General features: G+C 41.0%; 1 protein-coding gene across 12 annotated transcripts in view; it reads left to right on the forward strand.

Annotated features, from left to right (window-relative positions):
• DEPDC5 (DEP domain containing 5, GATOR1 subcomplex subunit) overlaps nt 1-12,849 on the forward strand; it is a 135,161-nt gene that overhangs the window by 23,705 nt on the left and 98,607 nt on the right. For all 12 annotated transcript variants that reach the window (XR_006821053.1, XR_006821054.1, XM_046025268.1 and 9 more), the window contains exons 9-12: nt 4,184-4,262; nt 5,556-5,617; nt 11,547-11,616; nt 11,914-11,986. Coding sequence is in view for 10 of the 12 variants with exons in the window: in XM_046025268.1 (XP_045881224.1) it covers nt 4,184-4,262; nt 5,556-5,617; nt 11,547-11,616; nt 11,914-11,986 (284 nt within the window). In the remaining 2 variants the exon portion in view is untranslated. The remainder of the gene's footprint in view (nt 1-4,183; nt 4,263-5,555; nt 5,618-11,546; nt 11,617-11,913; nt 11,987-12,849) is intronic.

A 12,849-nucleotide genomic window follows, 5' to 3' on the forward strand; every position in this document is an offset into this window, starting at 1 on the left:
TCCTGATGGGTACTGTTCATCCTGGTAAATAATATTGTAATATTGTTAAGGACTCCTGGAATTCTTTTTTTCTTTTTTTAAAGATTTTATTTATTTTTTTGACACAGAGAAAGAGAGATCACAAGTAGGTAGAAAAGCAGGCAGAGGGGGAGGGGGAAGCAGGCTCCCCGCTGAGCAGAGAGCTGGATGCTGGGCTCAATCCCAGGACCCAGGGATCATGACCTGAGCGGAAGGCAGAGGCCCAACCCACTAAGCCACCCAGGCGTCCCGGTATTAGATATTTAAAGTTTTTTGCAGCTCTAATGGGCACAAATTGTTATTTGATAGTGATCTTGTTTTGCTTGTCCCCCCTTTTCTAGAAATTCACTCTTAAGCATAATTTACAAAGACCACAATAATTTGGCATATGCTTGTTTACCTCTTCAACCTCATTCATTCACATATTTAAAGATTTTTTAAGATTTTATTTATTTATTTGCACAAGCAGGCAGAGTGGCAGGCAGAGGCAGAGAGAGAAGCAGGCTCCCTGCTGGACAAGGAGCCCGATGTGGGGTTTGATCCCAGGACCCCAGGATCATGACCTGAGCCAAAGGCAGTGGCCTAACCGACTGAGCCACCCAGGCATCCCTCATTCACATATTTAACAAATGATATAGAAGCACCTTCTGAGTGCTACTGTGCTTTTCTTTCTTTCTTTTTTTTTTTTTAAAACACTTAATTTGAGAAAAAAAAAAATTGGTAGATGGCTACCTGGCTGGCTTAGTTGGTAGGCATGTGGCTCTTCATCTTGTCATGAGTTCAAGCCCCATGTTGGGTATAGAGATTAACTATTAAAAAAAACCAAACAGACTGGTATAGAATGTTATCCATGAACATCCTTCATTCTAAAGATTTTATTTATTTATTTGTCAGAAAGAGTGTGCACAAGGACGGGGAGCACTAGGGAGAAGGAGAAGCAGGCTTCCTGCTGAGCAAGGAGCCTGATGCAGGACTCGATCCTAGGACCCTAGGATCATGACCTGAGCAAGGCAGACACTTCACTGACTGAGCCACCCAAGCGTCCCTATGAACATCCTTCATTCTAGAGGGGAATTCAGAGTGGAGCACCACCACTCATTGGTGAGGCATGAGTGAATAGCACAGATGAGATCCCTCCTGATAAAGAGCTTGCACACCCTAGTGGGGAGACACTTGTAAGTAGGCACTAAGTCCATAAATGGAATTATAGATGATGATGAGTAGTCCAAAGGAAACTAGTTGGGTAATGAGAAAGACTAACTGAAGGTGGCCTTCTTAGTAAACAAATGAGATAAATTAAACATTCATAGGGAAACAGAGCATTGCAAGAGAGAGTAACAGATCTTCTTTACAAAGGTGGTCAAGGAGGTGTCTCTGAAAGATGCCAGAAAAGTGAAACTTAGCCAGTGTATGGAGGTTGAGGCAAAGAGCTTTCCAGGCGGAGGAAACAATTGTGAGAGGCCAGTGTGGCAGAAGCATAAGAGATGAGTAGGGAGAATGATGTCGGTGGGAAGGTAGACTGGTTGCAGCCAGTTCACACAGGTCCTTGTAACTGGGGTAGAAGGACAGTTGGAATCTATTGAAGGATTTTAAGTGGTTGAGTGATTCCCGAATTATGCTTTCAAAAGATCACTTATTCATCCAATTGTTTTTTTTTCTTTTGTTGTTGTTGTTACATTAGTTAACCTATTTTTTATAGGCTAGAGGTGTTTCAAATGATGGAGCTTCTGCTGGTCTCTGAATTCCTTTCCTGCACTGATGGCCACCTTCACTGTGATGGCAGAAGGGGTGGTGTAGGTCCAGGCACCACTGGCTACTGTTTTCATGTAGGAACCATAGTGCCAGATGCCCCCAGATCATCTTTTTATCTTAGTTTTGCCACAGAAGGAGCATGTGTAATTGGTGTGCTGACTTTTTCAATTTTCTTCATCATTTTCCTGAGGGAGACCCTGTACTAGGTGCTGTATTTACCGACAATTTTGACCTTCATGGTGCATTTAGCCATGTCACCACAAATGAGGTCCAAGTTCAGAGCCATTCAGTTGGATTTTGTTGAACAAAAAAACTCCAAAGTAACAGTGGCAAATTGATGTTCCAGAGTCAACTTTTTTGTCTCTGATAAAAGAAGTCCGTGGGAAGACCATTCCTGGCTGGTATGGCAGTGTCACAATTATTGGTGAGCTAAGGCTCTATTTGTCTTCCTGTTCTGCCATCCTCAGGACTGGGCTTCCATGGTACAGCTGGAGCTGCTATAACCACATTCATATTCCAGGTTGAGGAGAGGGAAGGGAAGAAAGTCAGGAGGGATGCACCTTCCAGCCATGTCAGCTTCCGGATGTGACATTTCTGTTTGTATCTTATTGGCCAGAATTTAGTCACCTGTAGCTACTCAGGAAGCTGGGAGGTTTAGTCTTTTGACTAGGTGCCATGCCTCTTGGAATAGAATCAGCTTCCCATTACTTAGGAAGAAAGGTTGTGGCATACGCACCCATAGTACTCTGCTCTGTGTAGAGCATTGTTTGTAGGGGCAAGAGTAGAGGCAGAGAAACAAGTCAGGAAGATAGAAGATATGGTATGGACTAAGGTAGGAGCCTTAGCCATGGAGGGATGTGGGCAGACTTGAGATGCATTTTGGGGTAGAGTTCACAAAGCTTAATGATGGATTGGGTATGAGGAGTGAAGGAAAGAGAAGAATTGATCAGCTTGATGGACAGACGGTGATGTCTTTTATGAGGTGGGGAAGAATGGGGAGGAGACATTTGGGAACAGTTGAAAAAAGTTGTTTGTGAGATACCTGTTTTGGACTTCTGAGAGGAGAAATCTGGGGAGACATTGGAATCTGGAGCTCATTTTTTCATTTCTCCCATAAGTCCCTCTATCGCATGCTGTCCGGCCCTTGGGAACCATTTGCTGTTCCTCAAACATGCCATGTTCTCTCTTGTGTCCGTGTCTTTGCACATACTTCTCTACTTCTTTCTCTTGTCTGGAGCATTTAGATCCTGCCTTTTCCCCCTTACAAGCTACTCATTCATCCCTCCATACTTGTCTCAGGCTCCCTTCTGGAAAGCCTTCCTGGTTCCTTGAGGCAGTCTAGGTATGAAGGATGTGTCTGATGTGAATTATAATTAATAATTTATTAGACTGGCTCTAATAAGACTAGCTCATCAACTGGCATGTCTTAGCCCAAGTTCTACATTCATAATGAGGTTTTCTTGACTTTCCTAGGTAGATTTACTGCCCCTCCTACATTTCTTACGAGAACCTTCATAGAATGTTTGTATATGTTGCAGTCTTTTGTGTGTTTTAATCCTCTACTCTAAGCTCCTAGAGGGCAGGGACAAGATCTTCTCTTCGTGGCTTTATTATGCCAGGGGTGAAGCTTGCTTTTAGAAGTTCCATGTCACAATAAAGAAAAATCTTCCATCATTGCTTTTTTTTTTCTTTTGTGGTAAAAAACATATAAAATATACCATCTTAACCATTTTATTTTGTTTTATTTATTTTTTAAGATTTTATTTTAAGTAATCTGTACACCCGGAGTGGGGTTCGAACTTATAACCCTGAGATCAAAAGTCACATGCAGGGTGCCCAGGTGGCTCAATTGGTTAAGTGTCTGCCTTTGTCTCGAGTTCAGCTTTGGTCTCCTTGCTCGGCAGGGAGCCTGCTTCTCTCTTTGCCTGCCCCACCCCCTGCTTGTGCTCTCTCTCTCTGACAAATAAAGTCTTAAAAAAAAAAAAAAGTCGCAAGCTCTACTGATTGAGCCAGCCCGGCCCCCCCATCCTATCTTAACCATTTCATTTTACTTTATTTTATTTTTATTTTTTTAAGAGAGAATGAGAGCGAGTGGGGGGCAGGGGCAGAAGGAGAAGAAGAGAGAGTCTCAAGCAGGCTCCACATCCAGTTCAAAGTCCTGCACTGGGCAAGATCTCATGACCCTGAGATCAGGACCTGAGCCGAAATCGAGAGTCAGATACTTAACTGACTGAGCCACTCAGGCTCCCCCCCCCAACCCCCGTCTAAACCATTTTAAAGTGTACAGTTCAATAGGGTTAAGTACATTTACATTTAATTGTTGTGAAATGGATCTCTGGAACTTTTTCATTTGCACAACTGAAACTCCATACATCATTGCTTTTTAACGCAATTACATTTTTGTTTATTTCAGGTGGTGTTTCGTTCTACGTCGGCTATGGTTTACATATTTATTCAGATGAGCTGTGAAATGTGGGATTTCGATATTTATGGTACTGTTCCTAAGTGCTGGTTGTAGCTGCCATTGGGTTGACATTTCTGGTTTCTCCCAAGTTGTTACCATTTTACAGTAAGCTATTGACATTCTCTAAAAATCTGTCCTGAGATCTTTACAAATCATCAAATGCCAAAATAAACAAATTGAAAGGAAATGTTTTACATATATATATTTATATGATGAATTCCATGAAATGCTATAAAGTATTAATGGAAAATCTGACTTCTCAGATCTTTAATTATCCTGCAAGTACAGGTTGAAAAGACATAAAGTCACTCTATGGCTAGGAACAAACTTTCTTTGATATCATTCATTTCTCTTCGTGTCACTCAGAACTCTCCATGTTTGTCTCATTTTATTAGAGTTATTATGTAATGAGTAGAGGGCAGTAAAGCTGCTATGAGGTGTGGCTACTGTGTCTAATACACCAGCCCTATGGTACATGTATTTTAAATTTGTGTTTAGCAAAATTACAAACTAATTTCTTTTTAAAAACTTTTTATTTAAATTGAATTAATTAACATATAGAGTATTATTAGTTTCAGAGGTATGGTTCAGTGATTCATCAGTCTTAAGTAATACCCAGTGCTCATTGTATCACATGCCCTCCATAATGCCCATCACCCTATCCTCCCAAACCCCTTCCCTCTAGCAACCCTAAGTTTATTTCTTGTGATTAAGAGTCTTATGGTTTGTCTTCCTCTCTGGTTTTGTCTTGTTTTATTTTTCCATCCCTTCCCCTATGATCTTCTGTTTTGTTTCTTAAATTTCACATATGAGTGAGATCATATGATAATTATCTTTCTCTGATTGACTTATTTCACGTAACATAATACTCTCTAGTTCCATCCATGTCTATAAACTAAATTATTTTATGGGTCATCAAAGTCACTCGAGAACAGTAGGAACTGCAACTGATTATTCAGTGAATGCCCAGGGTCGTTATCTAACCAACTTTAAGCATCATTGTGAGAATACTCACATTTGGAGGTTAAGATGGTCCTCTCATTCTGAAGGTAACACTGCATTTTTCAGTCATCAAAGCATTTTCAATCTTGGCTTTTACCTTAGAGCCACAGCTTCTTGCTGAGTGAGACAAATATTAAATTTGGCTCTGTGGAAAGTCTAGATTGAAGCTACTTTCATACACCTGGCTTTTATAATCTTGTTTTAAGATATAGCAGAACCCACCTTGTCCTTGGTCCCATTCCTGCTACTTTACTGAGAGCAGATACTGTAAACAAGAAATAAAGATAATCTTCACACTCTTCTCATTGTTGCTTTTCAGGGGATCTATATTTTGAGAAAGCTGTGAATGGTTTCCTTGCTGATCTCTTTACCAAGTGGAAGGTATGTTTCTTACACACTAAATCTCATTGCATAAACATTACTATTGGCGGATTTTAGAAATACACCATTTTTATTAAGCTGTCTTTAATTAAAGTTATCATAGGTAAAGCCTAAATTGATAAAACTCTAGATTTACATTACTTTAACCACTTCAACATGATAAAGTATTTGTGAGAAACCCATAGGTGACATCAGATTTAATGGTGAAAAACTAAAAACTTTCCCCTTTAAGATTTAGGAACATCAGGGTGCCTGGGTGGCTCAATTGGTTAGGCAACTGCCTTTGGCTCAGGTCATGATTCCTGGATCGAGTCCTACATCAGCTTCCCAGCTCCACGGGGAGTCTGCTTCTCCTTCTGACCTTCTCCTCTCTTATGTTGTCTCTCACTTTCTCTCTCTCTCTCAAATAAATAAATAAAATCTTAAAAAAAAGAGAGAGATTTAGGAATACAGTAAGGATGCCTGCCTTTACCATTAGTATTCAGTGTTGTACTAGAAGTTTTAACCGCAGCAACTAGGCAAGAAAAAGAAGTAGAACGCACCCTTATTGGAAAAGAAGAGGTAAAACTACCTCTATTCACCTATTCACAGATGAACTCTTTTTTTTTTTTTTTTTTAAGATTTTATTTATTTATTTGACAGAGAGATCACAAGTAGTCAGAGAGGCAGGCAGAGAGAGAGAGAGAGAGGGAAGCAGGCTCCCCACTGAGCAGAGAGCCCGATGCGGGACTCGATCCCAGGACCCCGAGATCATGACCTGAGCCGAAGGCAGCGGCTTAACCCACTGAGCCACCCAGGCGCCCCTCACAGATGAACTCTTATATGTAGGAAATCCTAAAAAAATCTACAAAAAACTATTAGAACTAATGTAAATAGATTCAGCAAAGTTCAGGGTACAAAATCAACACACACCATCATTTGTGTTTCATTGGCAATGAACAGTTTGAATAGGAAATATAAAAACATAGAATTAAATTTTAAAAAGAGAATTAAATTAAAAACAGTTCCATTTACAAGAGCATCAGAGAGAATCAAATACTTTGAAGTAATTTAGCCAAGGAGGTACACGATTTGTATACTAAAATCTACAAAATTTGCTGAGATAGATTAATAAAGATCTAAAAAATGAAAAACAACCCATGAGAATAGATTGGGAAACTTAACAGTGTTAAAGTGGCAGTACTACTCAAAACAAACTATAGTTCAGGGCACCTGGGTGGCTCAGTTGGTTGGGTGACTGCCTTCGGCTTAGGTCATGATCCCGGAGTCCTAGGATTGAGTCCCACATCAGGCTCCCAGCTCTCCTTCTCCCTCTGACCTTCTCCCCTCTCATGCTCTCGCTCACTCTCTCTTGCTCTCTCAAGTAAATAAATAAAATCTTAAACTATAGTTCAGTGCCTATCAAAATCCCAGTGGCCGTTTTCTTTGCAGAAACAGAAAAGCTGATTCTAAAATTTATATGCAATTGCAAGGGATCCTGCATAGTCAAAACAACCTTGAGAAAGAGCAACAAAGTTGGAAAACTCTTACTTCTTAATTTCAAAACTACTACAAAGTTAAAGTAGTCAAAACAGCGTGGTACTAGCATAAAGATAAATGATATAAGTCAATGGAATAGAATTGAGAGTACAGAAACCAATCCATACATCTATGAACAACTGATTTTAGACAAAGATGTGAAGTCCATTCAATGAGGGAAAGAATAGTCTCTACAACAAATGGTTTTAAGCCAAATATCCATATGCAAAAGAATGAATTTGGACTCTTACTACACATCCATATTTAAAACTTAACTCAAATTAGGGTGCCTGGGTGTCTCAGTTGGTTAAGCATCTGACTCATGATTTCAGCTCAGGTCATAACCTGAGGCTTGTAAGATCAAGCCCTGTTTCGGGCTCCCTGCTCAGCGGGGAGTCTGCCTCTCTCCCTTTCCCTTTCCCTCTGCCCCTCCCCTCACTCGAGTGCTCTTTTTCTCTCTCTAAAATAAATAAATACATCTTTAAAAAAATTAACTCAAGGTGGATCAAAGACTTAAATAGGAGAGCTATGTTTGAGGTTATATTATGTAGTGGGAAAGAGCATGGAGTTTGGATAACGACCGACTGGGTTTAAAATTATAGTTCTACTTTGATTTAATTTTTTTTATCTTGGAGAAGTAGTCAGTCTCCTGGGCCTCTATTCTCTTTTCTGCAAAATGGAGTTGATAATAGTTCCTGCCTCACAAGGTGTTTTATTTTTTTCAAAGATTTTATTTATTTATTTGAAAGACAGAAATTACAAGTAGGCGGAGAGGCAGGCAGGCAGAGAGAGAAGGAAGCAGGCTCCCTGCTGAGCAGAGAGCCCGACGCGGGGCTCGATCCCAGGACCCTGGGATCATGACCTGAGGCTTTAACCCACTGAGCCACCCAGGCGCCCCTCACAAGGTGTTTTAAAGCATCTATACATAGTATGGTCTCAGTAGGATCCTGGTCTCAACTGAATCTAAGTCCCATCTTCCTCAGCAACATGGAAGCAATATCCTTCAGCTGTGAAGGGTATAGACGTACAGCTGTGAAGGGTATAGACGTACAGCTGTGAAGGGTATAGAAGTACAATGTTTGCCCCCAGAGCACTTACAAATCTGCTGGGAGCTTGCAACTGTGTATTTGAAGCAATAGCAAACTGTATGTTTTAGGGGTTGAAACTTTATTTACTTTTGAATTTGGGCCTGGAAGGCCGAGGAAGGTTTGGATGTTGGAAAGGAAGATGGAGAGGGTGTGTCAGATGAACAGTTGGAGCAAAAGGATGTAGACAGGTGTGAGAGTGGGGTGTGGTCTAGGCAACTTCACAGAGGGTTTATATGGGGAATAATTAAGTAATCAGGTGGATTAGAAAGATAGGGTCACATTGAGTCAGGCAGGTTTGGACTTGATAGGAAGTATCGGAGCTATTACAGGCTCTCAGCCAAGACATCGGTATGATCAAAACGAGGAATTTGAGGAAAGAAGAGTCCAGTGGCCAGGAGCAGTTTGGTGAAGGGACACACTGAAATTAAGCAGACCAGCCAGGAGGCTTCTGCAGTCTGGTGGCTTAACCATGATCAGGCATTCGTGTCTGCCTGAGTACTGAGCTTAAAGGTTGGGGTGGGCTGAATAATGGTTACCTTGGACCTCATAATGGCCATTTCATTATTGGGTCTATGAAAACCTTCATTTCAGGTCCGACTCAGTTGTCTCTTAGATGTGGACTAACCCAAGATTCTGTAAGTGGATATGTGATTAGCTATAGGGGCAGAATTTGGCATAGGCCCAGTCATTAGTTTACAGGATTTTGTTCTTAGGATTTGTTTATTTTTATTTATTGGATTAATAGGATTGTTTATTTATTTATTTATTATGTTTATTAATAGGATTGTTTATTATTATTTATTTATTTATTTATATTTGACAGAGAGTGGGAGGGGCAGAGGGAGAAGCAGACTCCCTGCTGAGCAGGGGGACTGAGGCAGGGCTCGATCTCAGGACCCTGGCATCCTGACCTGAGCTGAAAGCAGTTGCTTAACTGACCGAGCCACCCAGGTACCCCATGGATTTGTTTATTTTTTAAATTCAAGACCTTGGTTTTGTTTTTTTTTTAATTTTTTAAAGATTTAAATTTATTTATTATTTGACAGAGGGATCACAGTAGGCAGAGAGGCAGGCAGGGAGAGAGGGGGAAACAGCAGAGAGCCTGATGTGGGGCTTGATCCCAGGACCCTGAGATCATGACCTGGGACAATGGCAGAGGCTTAACCCACTGAGCCACCTAGGCGCCTCTTGGTTTTATTTTTTTGAAGATTTTTGTTTCTTTGTGAGAAAGAATGTGAGAGAGAAAGAGAGCATGAGCTGGGGGAGGGCAGAGGCAGAGGGAGAAGCAGACTCCCCCTTGACCAGGAGCCCAATGTGGGACTCCATCCCAGTACCCTGGCATCATGACCTGAGCTGAAGGCAGACGCTTAATGCCTGAACCACCCAGGCGCTCAAGAACTTGGTTTTTTTTTTTTTTTTAAAGATTTTATTTATTTATTTATTTGACAGACAAAGATCACAAGTAGGCAGAGAGAGAGGGGGGAAGCAGGCTCCCTGCCAAGCAGAGAGCCCGATGTGGGGCTCGATCTCAGGACCCCGAGATCATGACCTGAGCTGAAGGCAGAGGCTTTAACCACCGAGCCACCCAGGCGCCCCAAGAACTTGGTTTTAAAGCAGGAGCTTGAGGGACGCCTGGGTGGCTCAGTTGGTTAAGCCGCTGCCTTCGGCTCAGGTCATGATCCCAGCGTCCTGGGATCGGGTCCCACATCGGGTTCCTTGCTCAGCGGGAGCCTGCTTCTCCGTCTGCCTCTGCCTGCCACTCTGTCTGCCTGTGCTCACTCTGACAAATAAATAAATAAAATCTTTAAAAAAAAAAAAAAAAGCAGGAGCTTGAAAATGAATTAAAATAACTTTCTGTAACCACTTTGTATTGATTTAATGATATTTGGTGAAGGTTGTTTATTCCTCTTGTCTAATAACTTAAAAGTTAGCACTGTGGACAGAAGGATTGAGCATGAGAGTTCATGAATTCATTTCAGAGCCCAAAATATAGTGGTGGTGAGAGTAATAGTAGTAGTCCGAGTTAACATTTATTGAGTATTTTGACATAGCAGGTATCTTGATAAGTGTTTTATCCGCATTATCTCACTAAACTCTTGCCACTATTTTACAAGTAGGGAAAGTACAGCTCAAAGAGGCTGGGTAATTTGCGCATGATCAACAGCATGTAAAAGCAGAATGAGGATTCTAATTGGTGCCTTTCATTCACCCAGAGGTAGCCTGAGATCATAACCTCTGTGCTATCCTGTCTGTATTATTATAGTCCCAGGTCATGTCGCCTGTCATATATTATCCCCGTCATCACATGAGTTGAGAGGCTCATATGGCCACATCAGCCCATTGTAAGGCATTTTTTTCTGTATATCACTTATACCAAAATCAGATAAATCAGGAGTTGAGTTTGGAGCACCGGGCATCCAATAAATTTGTTGGTGGCTAATGAAGATGTGCTCTTTCCTAGCACTCTGCTCTAGGTGCTGTGCCTTGTATTTAGCAATTTCTGTCCACTTGAGGTATATCCATGGGGGTATATAAGGTGGCATGTTATGTGCATCATGTTGTATATATACCTTACATGGTGAATGGTGATTTGTGTAGTCAGTGAGTATGGTCGGTTAAAGATGGGTAAGCTCTCCTCTTCAAAGATTGAGAGGAACTGAAACTGGCTTTGCCAGCTTACTGGTACAAGCCAAATTTTATACTGTCTGTGAACAGCCTATTTCCAGAATGTTGATCTCCAGACTCTGGAAATGATTATTCTCACCAAAATGCATCCCCATCCAAAGGTACTTCATTGCCTTGGCTTCGACTCCTGCATCTCCAGTAGCTCCTAAGCCTCATCTTTATGACAGTGGTAGGATGTTGGGATGTGTTTGATTCTTACATCTACCACCATGGGTTTTCTTCTTGTTTCCTAAGCTACAAATTTTCTGAAGAAATTATAAAAACACCATGAAACAGGTACAGATACCATAATCCTTTGACACTGGGCTAGTCTAGTTCATGCCAAATCAAGAGCTGGGAGATAGTGACCCATACTTACGGGCAATTTGCTGTTTTTAAGCACTTTTTGCATTTCTGGGACAATAGGTAATTTGCCCAAGGTCACGTGGTGGTAAATTTCAGAGCCAGGAGTCAGTGCAGATCTTCTCACTCCAGCAGTGCTGTGTTAACTGCATTATGCAACCTCAGTTATGTGATATCATCTAATACAGTGTGCTACCACTGAGCCTCCTAAAATTGAGATTATTATGTTCATGCAGACTCCTTCATTGTGAAGTAAATGAAATAAATATAAGCCTTTTTTTCTCTACTCATTCTAGGAGAAGAACTGTAGTCATGAAGTGACAGTGGTCCTATTTTCTAGAACTTTCTATGATGCAAAATCTCTTGGTAAGTAAGTTTTTCTCCTCTAGTTTTTTCTTTGTTAAGCTTCCCACCCATTCCTTACATCTTTCCCTTCACAATGCTCATCTTTCCTTCTTTTTCTGTTATGAGCCCAGGGTAAAATGGAAAATCGTATAGTCTATTAGTGGATGCAGAAGGTCTGCAGGCTGTGATTAGCCAACTTGATATATAATTTTATTCATTCATTTATTTTGGTGATACAAATTTTCACCCAGAAGAGGGAGCAGAGAAATGGAATTTCTCTTCTCACTCTGATTTATGTGTGTTTTTTCTCTTTTTCAGATGAATTTCCTGAAATAAACCGAGCCTCAATTCGACAGGATCACAAGGGACGGTACTATGAAGACTTTTATAAGTATGTTTGAGTGGTTTGCTATGCCTTTTTAAAAAAAGATTTTATTTATTTTATTGAGATAGAGAGAGCAAGAGTTGGGGGGAGGGGCGGAGGGGCAGAGGGAAAGGTAGAAGCAGGCTCCCCACTGAGCAGGGTGGGTGATGTGGGGATTGATCCCAGGACCCTGGGATCATGACCTGAGCCAAAGGCAGATGCTTAACCGACTAAGCCACCCAGGTGCTCTCTATGCTCTGTTTGTTTGTTTGTTTGGTTGTTTCTTTCCTAACTTAAAAAAAAGTTAATCTTTTCATTTTGGAATGATTCTGGGTTTACAGAGAAGTTACAAAGATAGCCCAGAGAGAGAGTTCCCATATACCCTTTAACTAGTTTCCCCGTTAGCATTTCTTTCTTTCTTTTTTTTTTTTTAAGATTTTATTTATTTATTTGACAGACAGATCACAAGTAGGCAGAGAGGCAGGCTGAGAGAGAGAGGAGGAAGCAGACGCCCTGCTGAGCAGAGAGCCTGATGAGGGGCTTGATCCCAGGACTCTGGGATCATGACCTGAGCCGAAGGCAGAGGCTTTAACCCTCTGAGCCACCCAGGCGCCCCTCCCCTGTTAACATTTCATAACCAAAGTCCATTTGTCAAAACTGTGAGATTAGCCCTGGTATATTACTATTAAGTAAATTTCAGATGGTTTTCAGATTTCATTAGTTTTTCTACTTTAGGTTCCAGGATCTAATCCAGGATACAACACTGTATTTAGACTTTACAAACTTTGTACTGTGAAAACTGTCAAACTCCCAGAAAAGAAAAATAAATAATATAATGAATTCACATACCCAACAGCTAGATTGAACAGTTACTATTACGCCATATTTGC

The sequence above is a fragment of the Meles meles genome, chromosome 12, assembly GCF_922984935.1.
Source record: "Meles meles chromosome 12, mMelMel3.1 paternal haplotype, whole genome shotgun sequence".
In the NCBI taxonomy this organism is placed as follows: domain Eukaryota; kingdom Metazoa; phylum Chordata; class Mammalia; order Carnivora; family Mustelidae; genus Meles; species Meles meles.